The sequence below is a fragment of the Squalius cephalus genome (genome assembly GCF_949319135.1).
Source record: "Squalius cephalus genome assembly, chromosome: 23".
Taxonomy (NCBI): domain Eukaryota; kingdom Metazoa; phylum Chordata; class Actinopteri; order Cypriniformes; family Leuciscidae; genus Squalius; species Squalius cephalus.
In genome coordinates this window covers 14126302-14150806 of record NC_137144.1, presented here as the reverse complement: position 1 = coordinate 14150806, position 24505 = coordinate 14126302, and the positions used below count along the sequence as shown (strand labels likewise).

The window sequence follows — 24505 nt, the reverse complement described above, 5'->3', positions numbered from 1 at the left end:
GGTTAAATTGAATTGTGAGTGGTTAGTAATCAAGACAAGTATTTGTGTTGAAATACCATGTGCAAAAGGCAAAAGTGTTATGAATTGAAGTGATTATGCATCAGCACTTCAATGAATTATTTCAAGAAATAAGCACAACAGATTAAAACAAGAAGATGAAATAAGATTTCAAGTGTTTCTTGTAGCACTCAGAATATTTAAATTACTTTTATCCTTAAACCCTATAATGAATGTTTTAGGTTTAGGGGTCAATGGTCCCATTAATGTGGAAAATTGCTGAGTCATACAAGCACCGATTCTGTTTTAGGACGTTGGTGCAGAAATTACACATGCCACCTTTAAGTGAAGTCAAATCCCTTATGGTGTTCCACATGGCTCCATATTGGGACCGCTTCTTTTTGTTTTATATATATATATGATTCCCCTAGGTCCCCTCTGCTGATGATACTCAGCTTTATCTTACTGTTAAAAATAACATTGGTTCGGTGTCTAATCTTTTTGAATGTCTTTGAGACATTAAATGCTGGATGTACATACATTTTTTTTTACAGTTAACTAGTGATAAAACTAAGATAAATTACTTTGGCCCATCAGTTATGACTTCTGGCATTATCAATCAACTTGGTCCAGTCTCTACCAATGTGCGAGACTGTGTCAAAAACCTTAGTGTTATCTTCGATCCTACTTTGTGTTTTGACAAGCAGATCAGTACTGTTGTAAAAAGCAGTTTCTTTCAGTTAAGATTGCTAAAATCAAGAAGATGATTTCTAAGAATATCTTCATGCACTGCAATGGAAAGATAACCTATATTCTTATGATATAAATAAGACAAATTTAAGAGGGTCTGGAGTCCCTTTTTATAATTTATTGAACATGGGGATATTACCAATATAATAGAGGAGGAACAAAATGCTTAATTAGGTATAATATTCATATGGAAATATATTTAATGTGCACTATATTAACCCTACTTTATTGCTTGACTGCAATGTATTGTTAACTCTGACTCCCAAAGTACATACTGTACCCAGTGTTGGTTTGTGCAATTGCACTTTTCATGTAATATGTGCCCCAGTGTTTGTTTGTTTGCTTTGTTTTTGTACATTATATGTGTTGTTACAGACATGTGATGTACATTGTTGTGTAAGTGTTCAAGAAAATGCAATAAATAATAATATTCAGAAAAAACTAACTGCTTTAGATAATTTTCAATTGCTGCAAAATGCGGCAGCCAGATTATTGATTGGCACTAGAAACCTCTATTTGAGGTTGTATAATTTTAATTTGTCCATTTGTTTTTTGTATTATTATTTGTCTAGTCTTTAAATCGGGTTTAAATCTGTTTTACTCTACCTGCACAGCACTTTGGTTTTAACTTCTGTAGTTTTAAAATGTGCTTTATAAATAAATATACTAAACTTAAGTAACAAAAAAGTACAGTCAGCAGAATGCTAAAAGCATTAACTTTCTATGAGTGTTCGAGAAAGTAATTCCCTCATTGACTGACAGCTGCTAAAAGCAATTCTAGATTTTTTGGCCTCCAGGTCTCCAAATGATGGTACAAAACGTTCCTGCCCCTCTCAATCATGTGGTCTGTGAGGCACAGCTGTGCAGTCCAAAAAGGCCTGTAAAAGCCAAGCAGAGGAACTCTTGCCCCATAAAGCATATTTGAGCGTACTGAAGCCAAATTATAGCAGTGTGCCTCCAGAGCAAAGTGCTTACCATGATGTTAGCAACTAGCATAACTGGCTTTACACTCATAAGGACTATGTCCGATGAGTACATTAACTCCCAATATATATAATGAGAATATTGCCCGCATTCTCCACCATCTTGGATAGATTTGACTACCAAAAGCCTAACTTTAAATTAAATAATTTTAGTGATACAACAGCAAAATCAAACTCTGGTTGGCATACATCTGAGGAAACAGGTCACTTTACCAATATTCTTACCTTAAAAAGTCAGGAGCCCTGGAGATCATGTTCTCAAAGTCAGCAAAGGAGAGCTTGCTGTCTCCATCCAGGTCGGCCTCCTCAATGGCCTTCTCACACACCAGAATAACCTCCTCCGGTGTTAACTCCTCCTTTGTTAACCTGTTTAGAGTCTGTTCTAAGTCCTCCTTGCAGATGTAATTATCCACATTGAAGTCTAAGAACAAAACATGATGATAAGAGTTAACTACATATGAGTTCATGTTATAACGTTGCTGCACCGTTTATGAATGTTGCAATATAAATGTTGATTACAACCTCTAAAACTGTGCATTGTTACAATCACATTGTAAATTTTACATTGTTGTTGTAGTGGACTGTACATAAGGTAATGAAAAATGACATTTACCATATATTTTAAAAGCATAAATGGCTTTCAGTTCTCTCGGAGCCATTTCGCTGAGAACCGAAAACATGTCCACAAAGTCGTTGAAGCTGAGGTTCCCCAGGCCATCTTCGGAGAACGATTCCACAATCCGATTCCTGAATGGATTCTCCTAGAAAACAGAAATTGAGAGGTTTCTTCTTTCACGATTCCCTGTGTTCAGTTCCTGTGGTTTGTTCCTTTTTGCCTTTGTCTCCATAGTTACCCTTGTTAGTCACCATAACAATTGATTACCCACACCTGTGCCTTGTTATCCTCTTGTTAGCCTGTGTATATACCCTGTGTTTCAATCTTTGTTTGTCAGTCCTTGTCTTTACATATGTTGTAATGCTGTTTTGTTTCATGTGTTCCTTTATCATCTTGTTTGAATTATTGCCATCGTCTCCTGGTTTGGATTACCTTTATGTTATGCGTTCATTGAATAAAGACTGCTTGCTAAAGATCCTCATCTCTCCACAGCTCTGCTACACCAGTGACATCTACTAGGTTAATTAGGATACACTTTAAAAAAAGGACTAGAGAGGCTGCATATCAGTGTAATTTTAGAATTATTATAAATTATTATAAATATTGTAAACTGCCTTTTTTGTTTTCTTTTTAAGTTTTAGTAGTTTTGTTGAGTGCTTTTGTCATTTTTATTAGTTTATTTTTCTATTTAACTTCCATTTGTTTTTACTTCAGTTTTGGTCATTTTAGTACATCAATTTAAACTTATTTCAGTTGTAACTAATCTTCATGGAAGTTTTTCGTCTAATATTTATATTTAATTTAATTTCAGCTTTCTTTCAATTACCGAAAACCATTTTTAATAGTATTAGAATTAGTTAACAATAACAACTCTCTCTCTGCATATATCTAGATATTCTTATGGAAACCTGTAATCTTTTATTGTATAGAACTAGAATTTTGAAGTAAAACTTTACAAAAAAAAAAAAAAAAGGATCATGGTATCACTATGTAAATACAATGGAAACCATACAATACCATATTATTCTTTAAAATGTTTTACAAACAATCAAGTTAACAGATTTTCCTTTAAAATCAGTGGAAAAAATGTGGAAACCGTCTACAGATTGCTTCTAGGCCTAGCAATAGAGTACAAATCTACGGCTGTACATAAGCATGTGTGCAGCAGTGGGAGTTTTGCTGAGTGAGTCATGTATAAAATGTAGAATGGCTGACTCCCCAAACTGGTGCTCATATATTTCTTACTGGCTATTGGCCTAAAGGAATTTTTATGCCCTATGCTACTAGCTGACTCAACAGCTCTAGGAACAGTAGCATGAACACAGCAGAGCAGGATCAACCTAAACATTTCACCTCTGTTCATAGCACTCAAAATCCTTTGAATGGTTATAACTAGACTTTAACATTTTTGGAATGTGAGTGGCGGTTTGCACTTTCTTTCATGATGGCAGGGTGTTCAATCAGACAAAATAGCCTTCATGTACACACCACAATTAATACAATACAAGTTTGATCTGAATGAAAATTCGATTAGATTGGAATGTGTGGAGTAAATCTGGAAAAATTCAATTAATAGGAACATATTAAGCATGTACTGTAAATGTTTGAATCTGATTATAATTCAAAAATACCTTGTGCAGATGCACAGTGCCGTGATGTGTATTCACATACGTTTAATGTCTTATGAACATGTGGTCTTAGATATTACAAACTGGTTAGTGTATCTGCCGATATGTGTTATCATAAAATAAGAAAATTTGGCCAATATATTAAAGACGAAAAATAATGGATTATTTCCTTCCGCTGAAACACTTCAGATGCGCACTGTTCGCCATGATGGTTTTGAATTGCTTGAAATGTGATTGAAATCACTTTGAAAAGGACAATACAGTTAAGTGTAACATGTGCAGCGCAAGTCCAGTGTGTATAGGCTACATACAATTATAATGAGAACATCATTATAATTGTGTGCTTGGGACATGGCTTTTAATAGTGAGACTTTTGTTTTTGTAATCAGGCTCTCAAAAATTACATAAAAAGTTGGATTTAGATTTATCAGCCAATACATCAGTTATCAGTTTTTACATTCATGTAAATAAATATGGAATCAGATTGCAAGGTTTAGAGTTCATAAAAACAGATTCGTTTGAATCGAAGAAAATTAGGTTAGGCTGCTTCATGGGCAACAGCATAGAGAACATCCATCCATGTGTAATGTCAAAACACTCTGAAGGATTTGTATTGGCAGAAGTCAAGTAAACAGCCCTCTAAGTGTGTTAAATCTCTCCACTTTTGCTTGAAAAGGCTAATTATCAGACTGAATGGGGATTGGGATTTACGTTTATAAAGGTTGAGAGGATCTTTGGAAACTGGAAGCTGTCGTAGTTCCATCAATCCCAGCTTGAATGGTCTCCATCAGTATCGTCCACCTCCTGGGGTTGGGTTTATAGCTCCTTCGTCCATCTCTGACAGCTTTAAAGGGCAGTAAAATTATGTTCCAACACGGGGGACATAATGGGGCTTATTCTAGAGCTGTAACATCTGACAAATTTTGACTGACTGAGGGCTGAGTCAGAAAAAGTAAAGGTGAGATCGGATCAGCGAAGTGACTATAATAATGAATTTCTTGACTTGAATGAATTTCTAGGTTTTTTTTTTTTATTATTTTTAAATGGAACATTTTATTGAACCTTTAGACAAAATATTTAAAAAACTCTATTATATAAGTTTGCATGTGTGTTTTTGTTGACTATGATAAATGATACAGGTGCATCTGGTTTGTATGGCTCAGTATGATATAGTGAGAATATGGAGCTCATACTCAAGGAAAAAACAACTCAATTTTATTCAGAGGCCTAAACTGAGTAATTTGGTACAGTTGCAGATATTTATATGGACAAAAATTAAAATGGAATTCTGATCGTTTGTAAAGCAAATCAATTTATGACAGTTTATATCAATCTTTATAACAGTTTAACAGACATGCATATAAGTATCAGTTGTCAATGCTTAGTTTTATCGAAACTCTGTAGTTTTATTTGTGGAGGGAAAACCTATTAATTGCAATACACTGATGATAAACATTTCCCAAAAGCCTGATATCAAATCTGATACTCGCATTTTAACATGATTTTTCAAAAAATAACAAAATAAACAAATGATGCATGGATAATCAGGCAACTCCAAGTTGCTTTAGTCCAGTAAATGTTCATAATATTAACAACAATATAAAAGTTATTCAGTTGCTTTATAAAAATCAGTAAAGATTTTGCAGCAAAAAGACACATTTTTATAAACGTATCATGACCTGAAGGGGGACGTTTTTACAATTATACTGAAAGTCCTTTGAGTCGCTAAAAAAAAAGTATAAACTGTCGATGAGACGACAGAATGCATGTAGAAGATTGTGTAAAACAGGGGTTTCAGAAAAGTTTTGATACAAGTTAATAATTAGAGGCCTTATAACTTTGATTATCAAATATGATACAGCTGGCTTTCATAAACTTCTAGAGGAGATATCCATCAGCCCTTGCCTTTTTGAAAGATCTGAAAGAGTTTTACAATAACGAGCTTATGAATGGTGCTAATAAAGCACTTCCTCTATAAAGTAACATTGTTATGACTTTAATGCTAGCATAAAGCTAATGCTCTTTTTGGCTAATACTATAAACAATCCCTTGAATCTTTAGTCATATTAAACGTATGTGTCTTTACAACCATGGGAAATCTAAAGCGCTATAACATAATTTGCTGAAACGGCACCATCTCATGGAGCGTTAACTTTCACAAGCATAGTGGTGTAATATCCCTCGCTCTCACCGCTTGTGCTGTCATATAAACAACCCAGCCAGCGTTGTCATTAAAAACCAATTTTGCCCTATAAAAACAAGTGTCTATTATATTTGATATAAACTAAAAGTGCAGAGAAGGTCATTGCACAAGTATTCTGTTGCCTAAACAAGGGTCTGGCTACATTTCTGCACCCCTTATGCTGTTGTGTGTGAACTGAAAGTTTATTTCTATGTAGTTAACACAGACAAGTGATACAAACAGTAAAACATTCCAGTGCAGTTTTACGAAATTAGCTCTCTGAATGCAGCTGGACCAATTCGACTGGAGAGGAGCAGAACTTTGCTGCATCACAAAAGTAGTAACTGGCAAAGTGGTGAACTCTTAGAATTACCTTCAGTTCCGGCATGTTGACTATGAGAGCTAAAGGGATTTTAACATCAGGGTCATTGGTGTAGTCCATTGGAACCAAATGTGGAGCCAGCTCGTGGTATCTTCCATGCAAGCTGCAATGCAGAAAATGTGAAAACTGGTTACTGGAGTTCATTACTGTTGCTCTGGCCTTTTACCTCATCCTTTGAATCAGACCTCATTATTTTTATCCACAACTACTGCAAAATGAGAATGAACAAAATGGCCCATTTCAAATGTACTAGAGAAGACCACAGTACTGTAATCTACTGATTTACTGAGAAAGAAGATACAAGACATTACGTATGTGCAAAATTAAAATATCAAGTTAAAGTCAGCATGAAACAGAAGTTGATATAGTCTTTCCTTTCCTATTCTGACATATATTTGAGTGAAACAGCTTCTCGTTTTAATCTCGTTGACCAAACAAAAAGAAAATGTAAAGAAAATTAAAAGAAAAACAAAGAGCAACAAAGGAAAATGTTTATATTTTTGTTTGGCAATGCAATGACAGAACAAAACAACATCTCATTTATTGTTTTGCTTCTTTGTTGACAGCTAAATAGAATATAATAAAACAAATAAAAAGGCAACAAACGAACAAACAACAATGCGAAAAAAACAAAACAATTTGATTTTACGCAGTATACTGCAGCAATTGACATCTATTCTCCAACAGCGGTGGTTTATATTTAAAAGAAATTACCACAATGGATAAAACTAAATGCATTTCACAAATACTGTAAAACTCAATTATTAATCACACTAACCCATCATAATTATGCACTCAGTGTAAGAAGAATTAGCAGTGCTCTTGAATAAACAGGCAGATTTCACAAGGCTGTTTTGTCTGTTTGTTCCTCACAGAAAGATCTGGAGACTTGCCAGCCAACGGTGAACTGATGACTCATTCTGAGCATGGCAACAAGACAGAGGGAAGCGGACACTGTAATAGGCCTTTACAGCAGTAAAAAAAAAAAAACCCCTGAACATAGATGATAGGACAGCAGGGACACAGGATGATAGAAAGCTGACAAAGTTTTGTGTAAGCAACAATTAAATAAACAATTAACATTATGCACCAATAGGCCTGTATATGTCACAAAAACAAAACAACATGTTTATCATCATTTGTTTTTTGATTACTGAGCAAAACAAAAAGTAAAAACAAAATGAAAACAAAGCAAAAACAAAAAACAAAGTAGAATAAAATAACTCAAATAAACAGATAAACAAAAAAAATCAAAGCAAGCATGAATAAAGCAAAACAAAATAAACAATGAATAATAAACAAGCAAAAAAAGGATAAAAGGAAGCTGATATCACATAGTATACAGCAACAAGCAACAAAATCTACTCGGCTCTAAAGAGATAAAGTAAATATAGAAGGCTAGAGAAAGAAAGCAGCACATCTCCAATCATGAAAAAAAAAAACGTTTTGTGACTCACCAATATGACACTTTAGATTATGTTTTTCCAACACCAATAAATAACAGGAAATGTTATTATATAATATTATACGTCATATGAAACACTACTTTGTAGTAGTAAACTCCAATGAAGTAATTAAGCGTGTGATTAGTAATTGTTCCAGCTTATAGAAGTCAATAAACACATTACAATAACTGCTCTGCGGCACATTATATTTATATTATGACATATGATAATATGTTTTCAGACAAAAGTTCTGCTATTAGCAGAAGGTGTGGAAATATTTATAGTATTGATGATTGTATATTACATACTCTATCTTGTCCCTGCCGTAGTTACAAGAACAGAGACAAATCTCATGTTCCTCCACAGGCATCCAATCAGGATGCAAGGAAATACAAGCCAATTCATAACGATTGCCGATAACCCTACGCTAACCTTGCATAACAGTGTGGCGGATTGTGCCGGTCTGTGCGGAGAACAGGAGAAACTGAGTGTTTTATGAAGGTGATAAAGTACAAGACTCTATTAGGTTTGCCAGTGATTGTCCATTTTGTTTCTCGTGCTCCACTGGCCCTGTTATCAAAACCAATCTCAGTGTCATTGCGGAGGCACAGTCCATCCACATAAATCAAGATGGGCTGACACATCTTATGCAAGAACTGGAACTACTTATGAAACACCGGATCACAGCTTGAGAAGTGAAAAATAGCATCCCTAAAAGAGCTGTCGGAAGTAAGAGTTCTTATGCAAATTAGGGTAGGTTTGCAAGATGTTTTGAAAACACAAAACGCACTCAGAACACCTTGGCAACCCCATAGCAACACTCTAACACACTCAGAACATCTTGGCAACCACATAGCATTGGCAACCCCACAGCAACTCTCTAACACACTCAGAACACCTTGACAACTGCAGAGCAACACTCTAACATTCAGAACACATTGGCAACTGCATAGCAACACTAACACACTCAGAACACTTTAGAAACAGCATAGCAACACTCTAACACACTCAGAACACATTGGCAACTGCATATCAACACTAACACACTCAGAAAACCTTAGTAACAGCATAGCAACTGTATTGCAACACTCTAACACGATCAGAACACCCTAACAACTGCATAGCAACACTCTAACACTCAGAACACCTTGGCAACTGCATAGCAACACTCTCACAAACTTAGAGTATCTTGGCAAATGCATAGCAATGCTCTAAAGCACTCAGAACACCTTGGTAACCCCATAGCAACACTCTAACACACTCAGAACACCTTGGTAACCCCATAGCAACACTCTAACTCTCAGAAAACATTAGCAACTGTATTGCAACACTCTAACACGATCAGAACACCCTAACAACTGCATAGCAACACTCTAACACAATCAGATCACCTTGGCAACCACATAGCAACACTCCAACACACTCAGAACACCTTGGCAACCACATTGCAACACTCTAACACGATCAGAACACCCTAACAACTGCATAGAAACACTCTAACAAACCCCGAACACCTTGGCAACTCCATAGCAACACTCTAACACACTCAGAACACCTTGGCAACCACATAACAACACTAACACACTCAGAACATCTTGGCAAATGCATAACAACATTTTAACACACTCAGAACACCTGGGCAACTGCATAGAAACACTCTAAAGTACTCAGAACACATTGTCAACTACATGGCAATGCAATATCATTAAACCTCTTATTAAAAAAACGCAACTTGATCCTAGAGAATTTTAGTCAATTACAGGCCGATCTCGAATCTACCTTTTCTGTCAAAATTAATAGAAAAGGCAGTATCCTCACAACTATGTTCCTTTTTAGAAAGAAATGGTATCTGCGAGGATTTCCAGTTAGGCCATATCATAGTACTGACACAGCTCTCATTAGAGTTACAAATGATTTGCTCTTATCATCCGATCGTGGTTGTATCTCTCTATTAGTGTTACTGGATCTTAGTGCTGCATTTGATATCATCGACCACAACATTCTTTTGAATAGACTCGAAAATGATGTTGGCATTAGTGGAATTGCACTAGCATGGTTCAAATCATACTTATCTGACCGTTATGTCTGTAGCAGTAAATGAAGAGATGTCATATCGATCAAAAGGTCAGTATGGAGTACCACAAGGCTCAGTACTAGGACCGTTGCTGTTCACCCTGTACATGCTACCCCTGGGAGATATCATCAGGAAGCATAGAATTAGTTTTCACTGTTATGCCGATGATACTCAGCTCTATATTTCTCCACGCCCCGATGAAACTTACCAATTCACAAAATTAACGGAATGCATAGCTGATATAAAAATTTGGATGACTAGTAATTTCCTACTACTTAATTCTGGAAAACAAAAAACAGAATTTCTAATTATTGGGCAAAAAACCTCCGTACGTATTAACCCAGAATACTGTCTAACAATTGATGGCTGCTCTGTCAAGTCTTCGTCGTCGGTTAGGAACCTGGGTGTGCCAACCTGGGTGTCTCAAATCTTTCATTTGAAAGCCACATTTTTAGCATCTGTAAAACCGCATTCTTCCATCTTAAAAATACATGTAAATTACGACATATGCTTTCAATGAAAAATGCGGAACAGTTAGTTCATGCATTCAATGACCATATTAGCCCGGTTCTATCAACACTGCATTGGCTCCCTATTAAACATTGTATAAATTCTAAAATATTGCAGACTACTTACAAAGCACTAAATGGTTTAGCTCCCCAGTACTTGAGCGAGCTCTTAACGCATTATAGTCCTTCACGTCTATTGCAATCTCAAAATTCTGGCCAGTTGATAATACCTAGAATATCAAAATCAACTGCAGGCGGTAGATCCTTCTCCTATTTAGCACCTAAACTTTGGAAAAGTCTTCCTAACATTGTCCGGGAAGCAGACACACTAAGTCAGTTTAAATCTAGACTAAAAATGTATCTCTTTTACCTGGCATTCATATAGAACATTGTACATTTCTATTATTCAAATCAGTTAAATGATTATTAGGCTGCATACATCAGCCGGAACCGGGGACACTTCCTATAACACCTGATGTACTCGTTACATCATAAGAAGAATGGCATCTACACTAATGTTAGTCTTTCTATTTATTTCGAGGTTTACTGAAGTCAGCCGGATCTGGGCCATATCCAGATCAGATGGTGGACCTGCGCCTGGACCCATCCACAACGCATCCCTGAAGTGCCAGCCTCATCAGCCTTGGTTTCTCCCAAGGTTTTTTCTCCATTCTGTCATCTGATGGGGTTTTGGTTCCTTGCCACTGTTGCCTTGCTTAGTTGGGGACATTTAATATTCAACAATATTATTGATCTGCCTTACTTAAGGTGGACGATGACGCAATTTTCTTCTAGAAACAAACTTTGTTGTATTATTTTCATGTTATCACTGTGAAGCTGCTTTAATACAATATGTATTGTAAAAAGCGCTATATAAATAAAGGTGACTAGCAACCACTCACAACACCCTTGTACAAGTAAGCACTACACAAATTAACACCAAAAATCTGGTTCAGATAAAGTATGCATTGTCAGAGAAACAAAGATCAGACCGCATCAATATTTTATTTGACTTTAGCAGCAATAGCTCTATCATGGTATTATTATCCGGAGCTCTAGGTATTAAACAACATCAAGCTAATTTTTTATGTGGAATATGTTGCCGTTTATTCAAAGCACCCTGGTGCATTACAGCACCCAGCGAATAGGTATTGAAAGCAGAGTGTTACAAAGCACTCTGGGGACATGAGATAAAAGCCAGTAATGGTTCATTGCTGAAGAATAAGCTGAGCCTATAATGGTCATTAGAGAGTAATGCATTAAACATCTCATTAACTCCTTTCATGGAGGCAGCCTCTATGTTACACTTTAGCACAGTTAATAAACGCATAGATTTTTTTAACCCACCACATGAAACACATACATGAGAAGTCTTTACAGATACGCCGCATCTTTTATCGAGAAATTTCATTGTGGTTTCTCTGATTGCAGTTTAGAAAGGCAACAACTTGTGAACAACTCAACTATGTGTGATAGTGATAAGATCACTTGATATGTTGTTATGACAGGAATATGTTTCTTTGCTAAGGGAACCTACACACCATGGTGAGGCTTATTCACTGTCACAGGAAAGTCTATGAGCCATCATGAGTCACCAGGAGACTGTAGGATGGGTTTCATTATGATAACTGAGGCAGATAACTACTGTCTCTCGCATTAGATGGGTATAACAGCCACAAAAACACAATTAATCCCAACCAGTACAGATCAACATGAAGATCTTCACCAGCTGCTCATGTGATCTCAGCAAAATGTCTTTGGAGAAGAAATTCTGGGTGATATAATATAAATAACTTTCCATTAATAGGGTACAATAGGGTCTGAAACTCTTAAATTGAGACTTTTTTCCACATTTCTTATGCTAATGATCTGACAAATGATGGGTTTAACATTCAGAAAATGTTGATCATCAGTCTAAAGAGGTCAAATTAAACATGAGCTGTTTTTGCAAGTTTTGTAACATTGTTTTCTAAAATTATGTCTAAATACTTAAAACCATGATTGTATTATTTTTTAGCAGTACGCATTATATAAACAATTAGATACTAATAAATACTTTATTTTAAATTAAGATGCCACTCAGTACAATGTTACACGCAACATTTTGGTAAATAAATAAATAATAAATAAAATTAGTAATTAGAAATATTAGACATAATTAATTCAATCAATACATAAAAACAGACTGTGTCAAGATTATGACAACATTGTATGATTTTCAATGTTGAAAACAGTTGAGAAGATCTGAGGCTCTTTATGCTTTTTCAGATATTACCTTTCATGCGGAGTGTAATATAGCTGATTATAAATGTAAATGGTCTGCAAAGTACTAAAGATCAAAGTGCAGATAAATGGAGTCTCCCATTAGAAAGAACCGGTTCGGAACTTCCTGAAATGAGTTGTCAGTAATCCCAGTCTTACTTCCTCCTCGCAACAACGTAGGTCTGTAACAATTTGCATAATGTCCACCTATGGTCTTCATTGGCTGCCTGTGAACAATGTCTACTTTGACCCTCAAACACTGTAGCTGTAGCTGAGGCCTGGAAGAGTTTGGTGCATGTTGTCGACATGTTGAGAAGACACTGTTTTCTGCGCTGCGAAAGCAAATCCACTTTGCATTCACTTCCAAAGGATGAGGACTCAGGCTAGATCCGGAGCTGAAATTCAGAAATGGTAATGGATATTTCATTTCTGACACGCACTGTAGATGGTAGACCAGTTACAACAGACTCGGCCATCTGACCAATCAAAGCAGAGTAGACCAATCACACCAGACTGCGCCATCTGACCAATCAGAGCAGAGTAGACCAATCACAACAGACTGGGCCGTCTGACCAATCAGAGCAGAGTAGACCAATCACACCAGACTCAGCCATCTGACCAATCAGAGCAGAGTAGACCAATCACAACAGACTCAGCCATCTGACCAATCAGAGCAGAGTAGACCAATCACAACAGACTCAGCCATCTGACCAATCAGAGCAGAGTAGACCAATCACAACAGACTGGGACATCTGACCAATCAGAGCAGAGTAGACCAATCATCACACCAGACTGGGACATCTGACCAATCAGAGCAGAGTAGACCAATCACAACAGACTGGATCATCTGACCAATCAGAGCAATGTGCACATTTTTAAAGACTGCATTATAGAAGAACATCCACATAAATGTCTAACAGAATCGTAATAAAATCTCATTTATCTGTCACTTCGTCCCCAACCAGGGACTCGGACGGACATGGCCAAGAAAACAGCAGTAAATCATCTGTACATGATGCAGCGCAGCATCCTGAATCATATCATATTATCCGTTCAAGCTTTACACAACAGGGCAAACATCAACCAATCTATCAATCACACATAATGCCCAGAAAAGGACATTGGATTGAACATAATACACTCTCAGTTGAAGTGAGAGCGATGTATTTTGCGTAGCATGATTGTTTGGCGAAAGATGGTGATGATATTGGAATAGAAGGTCAATTGCATTGGGTAATGAAAGCTTTGAACATCTAGAGAAACTACTAGGACATTGTGGCTGGGACAAGTGGCACTGAGTTGCTGATGATTAAAGATCAATCATATTTCCCAAAATCAATATGTCATGGCAAGTAATTTACATAAAAACATTGACTCTTTCGTACCAGCTCCATAAAATCTAAAAGCTGAGTCGCTGAGAGAACAGCAAAGCAAAGTAGACAGATACCTACAGCATTTCCTACACAGAAACTGACATGGAAATGTTCTGGCCATGAGTCAGACTTGGGGAAGTACATTAGCTACAGCTCAGCCAATCAGAGTCTGTTTGTTGGGCCTCTGTATTACCGTAATTGGGTCATTTGACTGTAAACTGACACTGTGCCTCTTTCTCCTGTATCTGCTTTTAATTTCTTAAAGTAGACACTTGATCTTCAAACGACAGCGATTAACAGCATATCCTGAAACCCGAGAGCAATATGTCAATCCTATTAGACCAGAAAGCATGCAATTTGTTTTATTTATACCTAATGCACAGAGGGAATGGACAGCCAGGTCGAATAACAACATAAGGCTTTATTTCTTTATGTTATCTTGAATAGGAATCTACAAAGGAATGAACCAGACCTGATGTGTCACTTTGCAAGTCTGTGCCTAATCAAGAGATTGGGTTCCAGGTCTTTCGTAAGGGTTGAAAAGCGATCCTACGCCGTGAGAGAAACACAGGTAACAGCGTTTACCCAAAAAGTCTCAATTTCAACCATTGGAAAACCATTCTAGAAGCATCTTACGAACACAAAGTTTGTTACAATTTTAATTACAAAATGTTTGTCGTTCTCAAAACAATAAGAATCAGTTGTGACAATGCAAATCTTGTTAGTGTTTACAGGTATTTCAAGACAATTTCATGACAATTCATAGCTATTTTACTGGTGATTTTTGAGATTTCGTATGGATTTCTACAATCTCATTCATACTTTTTCATACAATTTAGGTGTGCGTTTGGGTATTCATACATGGTCTAGTACATGAGCATTTTCCTACAATTAGATAGACATTGTAGCATACAATATAAGTATACACAATATCTCAGCATAAACTCTTTCACATTTGAACTTTCAATATGGCTTCATAAGTAGTTTGTTTGAGTAGTAGTTAATTTTTTACAAAATGGCAAATTGTATTAATTCATATAGTTAGGTTGTAGAAAAATGTATGACCCAAACCTAAACTTAACCATGATTGAAATAGAAAAAAAATGTACAAAGTGGGACGTTTTTGTACGATCCAAGTGGTACATTATCGTATGATTTTATATTTATTATCTTGTACAAATGTATAAAAACAACTTTTCTACCGTTTATAGAATATTTAATTCACAGATTGGTTGATTTTATTATATTTACTGTATGATACATGTAATTAAATGTTTAACTATTTATTTAACACAGTTTACACATTTACTTAATTTGACATTGTAACGATTAAATCTGAAAAGTTTCTTGAACGTATCATTAACTGATAAATGAGAGTCCCGCAATGGGACTGTATCACATGCAGTGGAATTGTTGCAAACATTTAATCAATTTCAGTTACAATTAGCCATCAGTAGACTCGCAAAGATCTGTACATCTATAAAGTTTATGTTTACATTGTAGATTCTGTTAATATGTTGTTATTCTTGTCTATGCAAACATACAAAAATGCACATGTAATGTATGTGTAAACTTTATGAAAATGCAGCTATAAAAATGAATGAGATCACCCTGGATATAATGCACTGAAGCAGCACTGAGATGCAAGATAAAAGCTACATTGTAAAAGGATTCTTGGTAGCTGTAACTAATGGCTGGTCTGCTTAAGCTGAGCTGTAAAATACGGCCGAGTCAATAACTGTGACTGAGCCTATTTGTGTTTACAGAGCTACTAGAGCAAAAAGAAATCGCTGTGGTGTGCCAAAAAAAAAAGTGAGATTGCTCTGGAAAATCCCAATTTTGGGCTTAAAAAAAATAGATTTTGGAAAACGTTTTTAATTTTTTTCACCGCCGCCTTTATTAGTCTTTTCGTTTTTTGTCGAACACATGCCTATAGAGAAGAAAGCTCTTTCTATGGCCTGCCCAGGTGTGGTTTGTGTCAAAGCATTCCGTAGTCCGGTTGTTTGATGTTTTTCAATTTTCTACTCCTGAACCTATAAAAACACAAAATCAAGCCGAATTCTTGCTTTTCCGAAAAAATGAAAAATGAATAAATGTGACGTTTTCTCATTTTTCTAATTTCAATATTAAATCGAAAAATGAATGAAGGCAACATATTAAAATTAAAGTCCTGACTGAAATGCATTTTCAACACTAAAAATAATTTCAACTTCCTGAGGCCATTCACACATAACAGGTTTTGTTGAATGGCGCAAGATGCAAGTTCAATTTCTTTTAACTTAAGCACCACATTTTAAAGCCACAGTATGGAATTTTTCTCCATTAGGGGTCGCTAACCAAGTGCAGAATTACAACTCACAGGTCAGTTTATTAGACAAATTAAACTTGTGAGGTAACTCAGCGCTGTTTCACTTGGTCTAACATTACACTATCACACTAAACTGCATTTGAATGTGTTGAAATGTATGTGTTAGTTTGTCTATATGAGACTAGCAGTAAGCTAGATCAACATTAGAATAACATACAGATCATATTCTAACATGTTATCATTGTTGAACTATATAACATTGATTAGTTTTATGTAAATGTGCTCACCTGTTTAATAAAGTACATGTAGGAGCGGTCGAAGTCTCGGACGTGGAGCTCTCGTTTATATACTGTCTATGGGAGCGCTAGGCATCTCGAAAACACCGCGCTGATATTGATTCTCGTTTTAGTTCTCCTTTTTTATCCAAAGTCTGCTTGCCATGGTCCATAATGTTTGAACGAAACAACAACAGCGTGCAAATAGACATTGCGAACTCCACAGTTGTCTGCGTCTGTTGCTTTGGTTAATCAGAGGGCTCTGCTCATAGCTCTGGTTACCATGGCAGTACGAGCGGAAACCATAGGCGGAAACCAGGGACAACGCGGATATGACGCCATTGACTGTGACAAACCGGAAATAAAGAAACGTCCCGTGTCTAAAAATTAAATTATAATTTCTCCTGGTTTGAAAGTTGTTGGAAACAGTCGGGATAATGAAAGTACACAACAAAAAAAAATATATAACATAGATATAGTGATTTTTGCTAATTTTAAAGCAAAAAAGTTACATATTGTGCCTTTAAGAACACTGTATCAAGTGGTCAAAACACGTCTGTCTATCGCATGTTTACATTGAAAAACAATGGGAAAGAAGCGCAGTGAAAGGCAAAAATGTGTTCTGTGTGAACGGCCCCTAATAGTAAATCAGATCAAGCTACTGTCGCCTCAATTTATTAGCAATAATTTAATTAGATGCAAGATACAGCAGTCACTGTGGCATAAAACCTGCCTTATAAACAACATGATTAGACTATTTAATATTAAAAGTTGAAAAATGTCATATTACTAGTTATATATTATACTATTAATATATCATATTTGATTGATCTACTACATTTACAACTTCACTGCAGCTGTGCATTGAAGCATTTTAATCTACTGTTTAATCACTCAATTATCCTGTTGCCATTGTTTATATCTGCTACACTTTTTTTTATTTATAAAACTAACAGAACTTACCAGCTATGTAGAGAAAATTCTCATTTTGGAGGGCAGCCACATGGTCTAATTGAGGCTGACAGAGAAATTGAGTGATGAACTCTAGTTTTGGCTTGGAGCTCATGCTGATTAAAACCAACAAGCCTTTCTGATTGAAAGGCGATTAGTACAGCTACACTGAACACTGCTGCATTGGGCCAAAAGTACAGCGTTATATATGTATATACCAATGGCTTACAACCAGGGCAATGTCATATTTGTGGCTAAAGACAATTACACGCTTTGCTGCTTGCTGCATGCCCAGTCAGGGAGAGATTCTGATAGAGCCACAAAAAAAGCAAGAAAGAAATCACATTCTTGCAGACAGAGCGAGACTATAAATCTCAATTGAATAGGATGTAATCTCACTCTCTGTTTACCAGGACAAATGTTTCTCGCTTAAGAACACTGGCGTCTAATACAAAGAATGCTTTCCAAAAACGATTCCTTTGAGGAAAAAAGTTGGCTATATACCTACGTTTACTCAAGTACTGAAAATTAGTGATAACAAGTTCATATTGTTAGCTTAGCTACATGCTAATGTCAAACAGCTGAAATCAATCGTGGGATGTATGTTGTCCAGAGTGGCATGGCTAGGTTTTCTTGGCCGTCTGACTTAAAACACATTGACTAAAAATATCGCTAGCTATATGATAGATATTTTATTCAATTCTGAAAAGTAGCACTAAAAAGTACAATCTCCTTAAAAATGTACTATTTTAACGTGTAGGTAACTCAGCGTTAGCTTAGAGATGCTGACTATGTTCAAATGCCTAGGTTGAGAAAAAATGTGGCTATAACTATTTTTCAATAAATACTGAAAAGTAGCATTGAAAAAGGTTCATTTAACTAAAAAATTGCTATTTTACCCAATAATAGTGTACTATGTATTTTTTTATGCTTGTTAGAGTATTACATTGTTAGCTTAGCTACATGCTAATGTCAAACAGTTTAAATAAATCGTGAGACAAATCTTTTCTGGCCCTCACTAAGGACAAAGTATAGTGACAAAAAAGTTCAATCTGGTTAAAAATTGATTATTTACCCAATACTTGATGGTACTGTTAGCTTATGGACTTGCTAATGACAAACTCAGTTGAAATAATCTCTTGTGCGCTTCATGTGAATTTTAAAATTGCTACCGAGTCGAGAGAAAATTAAATTTCATTTAATACTGAAAATACAGCGACAAAAAAGGTACAGAATCTACTACTTTACCCAATAATTCTATTTTTATGCTTGTTCGAGTATCACATTGTTAGCTTAGCTTCATGCTAATGTCAAACAGTTGAAATCAATCATGGGACGAATCTTTCGTGCGCTTCATTTGATTAGAACTATACTGAAAAATAGCGTTAAAAAAGTTATTTTGTTAAAAAATGAACTATCCAATTAAAATTGGACTATTTTACCCAATATTTGTTGGCAACACGTAGTTAGCTTTTCAAATCTCATGCGTTTTACATTAATTAATGTAGAATTACGTGCAGACAAGTTGAGGGCTCAGTGGCTCTTAAATTTGCATAAATGGCAGCTCACATAAAGGGCAATTCCCATAAAAAGAACCTTTATAATGGTCAGGTTCTCTTTATTAGATCTCAGGTCTCATCTGAGCAACCGTATGAATTTCAGTCAAACAAACGGCGCACAGCCTGTGAATGGAATACTAATGAAGCCAGCGGACTGTTAAATGCAGACTGGTCTGTATGAATGAGCATGGATGAATATCACTGGAGCTGAACTGCTGACAGGGGAAATATCCATTGAATGAATGGGGTGAGAGTGATATATAGATCTCAGACAAGGTTAATAAGAGCAAGTGGAATGCAGTGCAATTGAATGAACTGGTAGAACACACAATACCATAACATAATAGCTGCAAAAGATAGTGTACTTAAAATCTCTGCTTGTATTGATTATGATTCAGATTCATATTGTACTCCTGCTGTATTCCACAGAATTATTTCCCAAAATGAGCACATATGCCAAAAAAGAAGCCTATACTCACCGAAGAATCTCTTTGCGGGTGAAGAAGGTGCAGTCCTAAGATGAAAAAAGAAAGATAATCATTTCTCTGAAAACAAATAATGTATAACTGCATATAATAATACAAAAAAAAAAAAAAGAATAGTAACAACATCTGGCTTAATTTCTAACCTAAGTCTTTTGTAAGAAGCCTATTATTAACGCTTTGCTAAATTTATTCCTGTGATGCGAAGCTGAATTTTCAGCATCATTACTCTTTAGTGTCCTTCAGTTTTCCTTCAGAAAACATTCTGATATGCTGATTTGCTGCTCAATAAACATTCTATATTATTATAATATTGAAAACATTTGAAAATAGCAGCATTTATTTGAAATCTTTTGTAACAAATGTCTTTACTGCCCATTTAATGCATCCTTGCTGAATAAAAGTAGGCTATTCATTTCTTTAAAAAAAAAAATAAAAAAAATGTACTGACCCCAAACTAGTGTACAGTGACTTATCCTGTTTTAAATGATTAAGATAAAGGGAAAGCACAGAAAATAAAGTGTCGATGAGTCGAAGCACGTGAACCGTTAATCTGACACGTTAAGCAACAGTTTTGCATTCGCACTGCATGACTGCACGTGGATCAACACCTGAGCTCCTTGTCGGCTTTTTCAACACCTTTTGTATTAGCACACAAAGCCTCTTAGATTTCACTGTGGATGATAAGTGTTACCCGTCAAAAAAAACACACACACATATGAAATGAGGCCTGGCAATATGACCGCAGGGAATGGCGACAGCTGTCGACCCACGGTAGCACGATTTGCCTAAAAACCCGAGACTGTTCCCAGGTCTGTGTATCCTTTTTCTTACCCCACTCACTGTAATCATTGTAGCCATGCTGACCTGAGCCGACAGATTTATTAGCTAATGATTAAGCTCTCCTTTATGATGTTTACCCGGACACCCAGCCAGCGTTATGCTAAAAAAAAAGAAAAAAACCATCCTCCAAATCAACGGAGCAGCTTGGACGACCGTTTCATGATTTACGCGTATAAGCCTTTGAGTACTGTTAATTGCTCGTTAATTTGAAATATTGAGGCTTGAATCTGTGAGATGTGAGGTAAGGCCACAGCTGCGAGTTATTAGCGAAGAGGATAGACGACCCGGTGTAAAATTATTACCATAGACGTAACTTAGCAAGGTCTGTTTTCTTCCATTTTTGGTAGAGCTGAAAAAAGTCTATTTGCTAACTCGCAGCAAAATAAATCAAATTTTTCTTGAGTTATGAATGTGAATTTGCAATCAATGTTGAATGTGACAAGAAAGAAACAAGAACCATCCCTGTATCAGAGTTGTCGTAGCAGGCTGCATTAAAAAATAATCATACAAAGTGGCCAGTGTATTCTGATTCACAAACAAACGACTCTAATGAACCAGTTCTTTTTAGTAAATCAAAAATATACAGTGTGATCGGATCATGTGAGCATTGATACGGAATATCTGCAGAACTGTTACTAGTATCTGATTTCGCAAATAGTTTCCCAGACAGCAACATAGTGTCGGCCCAGATCCGGGCCACATCTGGTACATGTGGATTCAACGCGTACCAGATGTGGGCCGGATCTGGGCCGACACTATGTTGCTGTCTGGGTTGTTTCTGAATATAAAAATGTCGACAATGTATCACACTTGCTCTGGCTCTAGGTTTGGATGAAGAAAAATGCTTGTTGTTGTAGTTTATATTGTTGTACAAGCAGAATGTGACAGTTGGTCAGTGTAGTATTTGTCCCGCCCCTCCTCCACTGTGATTGGACGGCTGTGAGAAAACAGCAGTAAAGAAAGCATCTGATGATTGCGATGTGGATATGTTCGCACAAGCTCTCCAATTCGCCACTGTTCAGTCAAATCACATCACGTTTATTTATAAGCTACCACTTATACAATTTAGATTTAAAGCCACACATATTATAACTGTTATCTATAGGCCTACTGCAATTGAGGCATTTATTCAAGAAATTCATTACAAATAGAAAGATGTATAGTAGAGAAATTTCATGTCGGAGCTGGATTTGAGCGAACGCTGTATATGAGTGGAGCGTACGCTTGGCCCTTCAAGGCCCGGGTATGCTTCATTTTCCATGTTCCACTCCGTCTCGCGCACAGTTGAGCTTGAGAGCCTTTCAAAGTATACTCTTTTGGCCATGAGTGTGGAAAGACGTGTGGACTTTGGGTGCTTCTCGATACTCAAATTGACGCTTCCTCATTTCCTCGCTTCTCCATCATCGAGCCCACAAACCAATCGAACTCAGCCATCTTGAAGGGCCTCTTAATTCACTAATTGCACCGTGGGGAACGAGGAGTGAGGAAGCCTCCTGAGGAGTCATGAGCGAGGATATACTTCCCTCACATCCTAAGGGTGTGGAGTTAAGATGATGTGAAAGGAAACAAGGATGAAGTTGTACGCAAAATTGGGCTGCATGTGGACTGTATGCACGGATGTCTACGGACGAAATGACGAAAATTACATCAGACGGACAGTGAGCGGACCGTTGCGGAACACGAACGGCTGAAGTATACTTTGGGCTTGAGCGATTGAGCGACTGGTATAGAGTAGAATATTGTGCAGGGGAATGAGCCCATGCTCTGAGCGTGACCAGTTTATCCCGATTCACTAACAAACGACTTTCTTTTAAGCAAATCAAAAACATATCAGCGCAGCCAGTGTATTTTGATTCTTGAATAAACAAATCTAATGAAAAAGTTATGTTTAGTGTATCAAAATCATAAAGCACGACCAGTGTATTTCCGATTCTTGAACAAACGATTTGAATGAACCAGTTTATCATCAATCAATAAATAAAAACTATACAGCATGGCCAGTGTAGCCAATTTCTGAAATCAATGATTCTTATGATGATTCTTTGAATGAATAAGAAAGTTTGAATAAGAACTGTCCTGGATGTTCATATTTAAATTAACATCATAACGGAAATATTCCCAAGTGAATTTGAATCGAGTCAAATTGAAATTGGAATGGAGTTGACTGATCACCGTTTGGTCACCATTTACAAAACATCTCCTTTAGTGTTTCGCTGAAAAAAATAAAGCCATGCGGTTTTGGAAACAAGAAGATATGATGAGAGAATCCCAATTTTTGGGTGTCTTCTTTAAGACATGGAGAAGTTTTTCCAATGCAAGCAAAATTTTCTGCAATATTCTCCCCCAGCCTGATTCACTTTTACAGCATGATGAATGATAAGACTTGGCTGCTCTGAGGAATGAGTCTATCAGCCAAACAGCCAAGCTCCACTGATCCAGGTACGTTCAACCCAGTGATTAAAGAGCACAAGGAGCGGCGGCCATTGTTGCTAAAACCCATTGATCTCCTTGATTCAGTTTGATGATTGACAGATGGGAAACTCAGATGCTTACTATTCAAATTTCCTTAATATCTGACTCAGTGAACCAGTTACATCACATAAACCAAGATTATTTGTATATAAATCCATTTGATGTTAATCATGTTTCATCATACTGCTATAATAATAAAAAAACAAGACTTTAAAGAAAGTCCAACAGCTTACTAATCAGAATTGGATTCATATTTAAACATCTATGAGTCCGTCTCGAAGCAGACTATGATGTTTCGCCAAAGCATGACAGACTACTGTTACCGAAGACAAAAGCATCTTCTCTTCTCACATGTTCGCGCACGAGGAGGATAAGATCTTTGGAACAATATGATCAGATGTCTTCAGATATGCTTCAATGCTCAGACCTTAAGTATCACAAAAAGAGCAAATAATATATCATACATGCCATACGTGTTGACCATTTTGTTTTAAGAACATCATAAAGATTTACCGAACTAAATACTGACATTTTGATTTGTTTATAGTTTAAAAAGCTCAAAAACAGCTATGTCAAACTCATAATTTCCTTGCAAAATCCTACAATCTGCTCACTGTGAAGGACAATAAAGTGGCTTGTATGCTGCAGACAATAAACTAAGAACAAGGTGAAGCCTCATATAAAATCATACAGACCATCTCTGGGAATAAACTGTTGTCAGCATATGCTTTTTATATAATTATATAAAATATAAATATATATAAATATATATTTATATAAATATAATTATGTGTATATATGTGTGTAATTATGTGTATATATTATGTGTGTATATATATATATATATATATATATATATATATATAAAATGAAATAGATTAATAAAAAGTAAAAGTAAAATGAAGGAAACCTTTATTTTTTCTTTCCTGATATTTTTTGGTCTTTTTATTTATTTAGAGAAAAGAAAGACTTTCAAAACATTCTTTTACACAAAACTTGATTTTGTTGCTGCTATCTCTATATATGATCTGCAAAGAACGATAAAGACTAGAGTCTCTTACCTGATAGGCGTCTAGCTGTTCATCAGTAAATATCGTTTGCTTATTACCCATCTTAGTCGAGTGATTTTCCTCTCGTGCAGATGCATCACATTGGTCTTCTCTGTTCTAGGCATTTATGTCCACGGTTTGGCCAGCCGAGAAAATTGGGAGCCAGCATGAAATTTCAGTCCTTCTTGAAGTAGCCTATGCCTGTTGGTGGAAAAGGCGACACTCTCCATAAATACTTAAACAGCTCAAGAAACGTTACACTTGTTTGACGCGTACCGTTCCTGACGCGCGCAGTGTGTACTAGTCTTGTCGCTGTTCGCTCTCACTATGACGGAATTCTCAATGAAAATTACTCTTGAACCAAC

At 36.2% G+C, this 24505-nt stretch overlaps 1 protein-coding gene across 3 annotated transcripts in view; it reads right to left on the bottom strand.

Annotated features, from left to right (window-relative positions):
- Nucleotides 1-24505, bottom strand: part of cib2 (calcium and integrin binding family member 2) — a 37985-nt gene that overhangs the window by 2015 nt on the left and 11465 nt on the right. Inside the window, exons 1-6 of one of the 3 annotated variants that reach the window (XM_079859272.1) lie at nt 24417-24492; nt 24153-24341; nt 19774-19808; nt 6530-6641; nt 2344-2491; nt 1956-2151 (exon numbers count right to left, since the gene is read on the bottom strand). In XM_079859272.1, coding sequence (XP_079715398.1) covers nt 1956-2151; nt 2344-2491; nt 6530-6641; nt 19774-19808; nt 24153-24203 — 542 coding nt within the window. In that variant the 5' untranslated portion in view covers nt 24204-24341; nt 24417-24492. Of the gene's footprint in view, nt 1-1955; nt 2152-2343; nt 2492-6529; nt 6642-19773; nt 19809-23414; nt 23445-24152; nt 24342-24416; nt 24493-24505 lie in introns of those variants that run through there. The other 2 variants (XM_079859273.1, XM_079859274.1) reach the window with 2 other exon arrangements.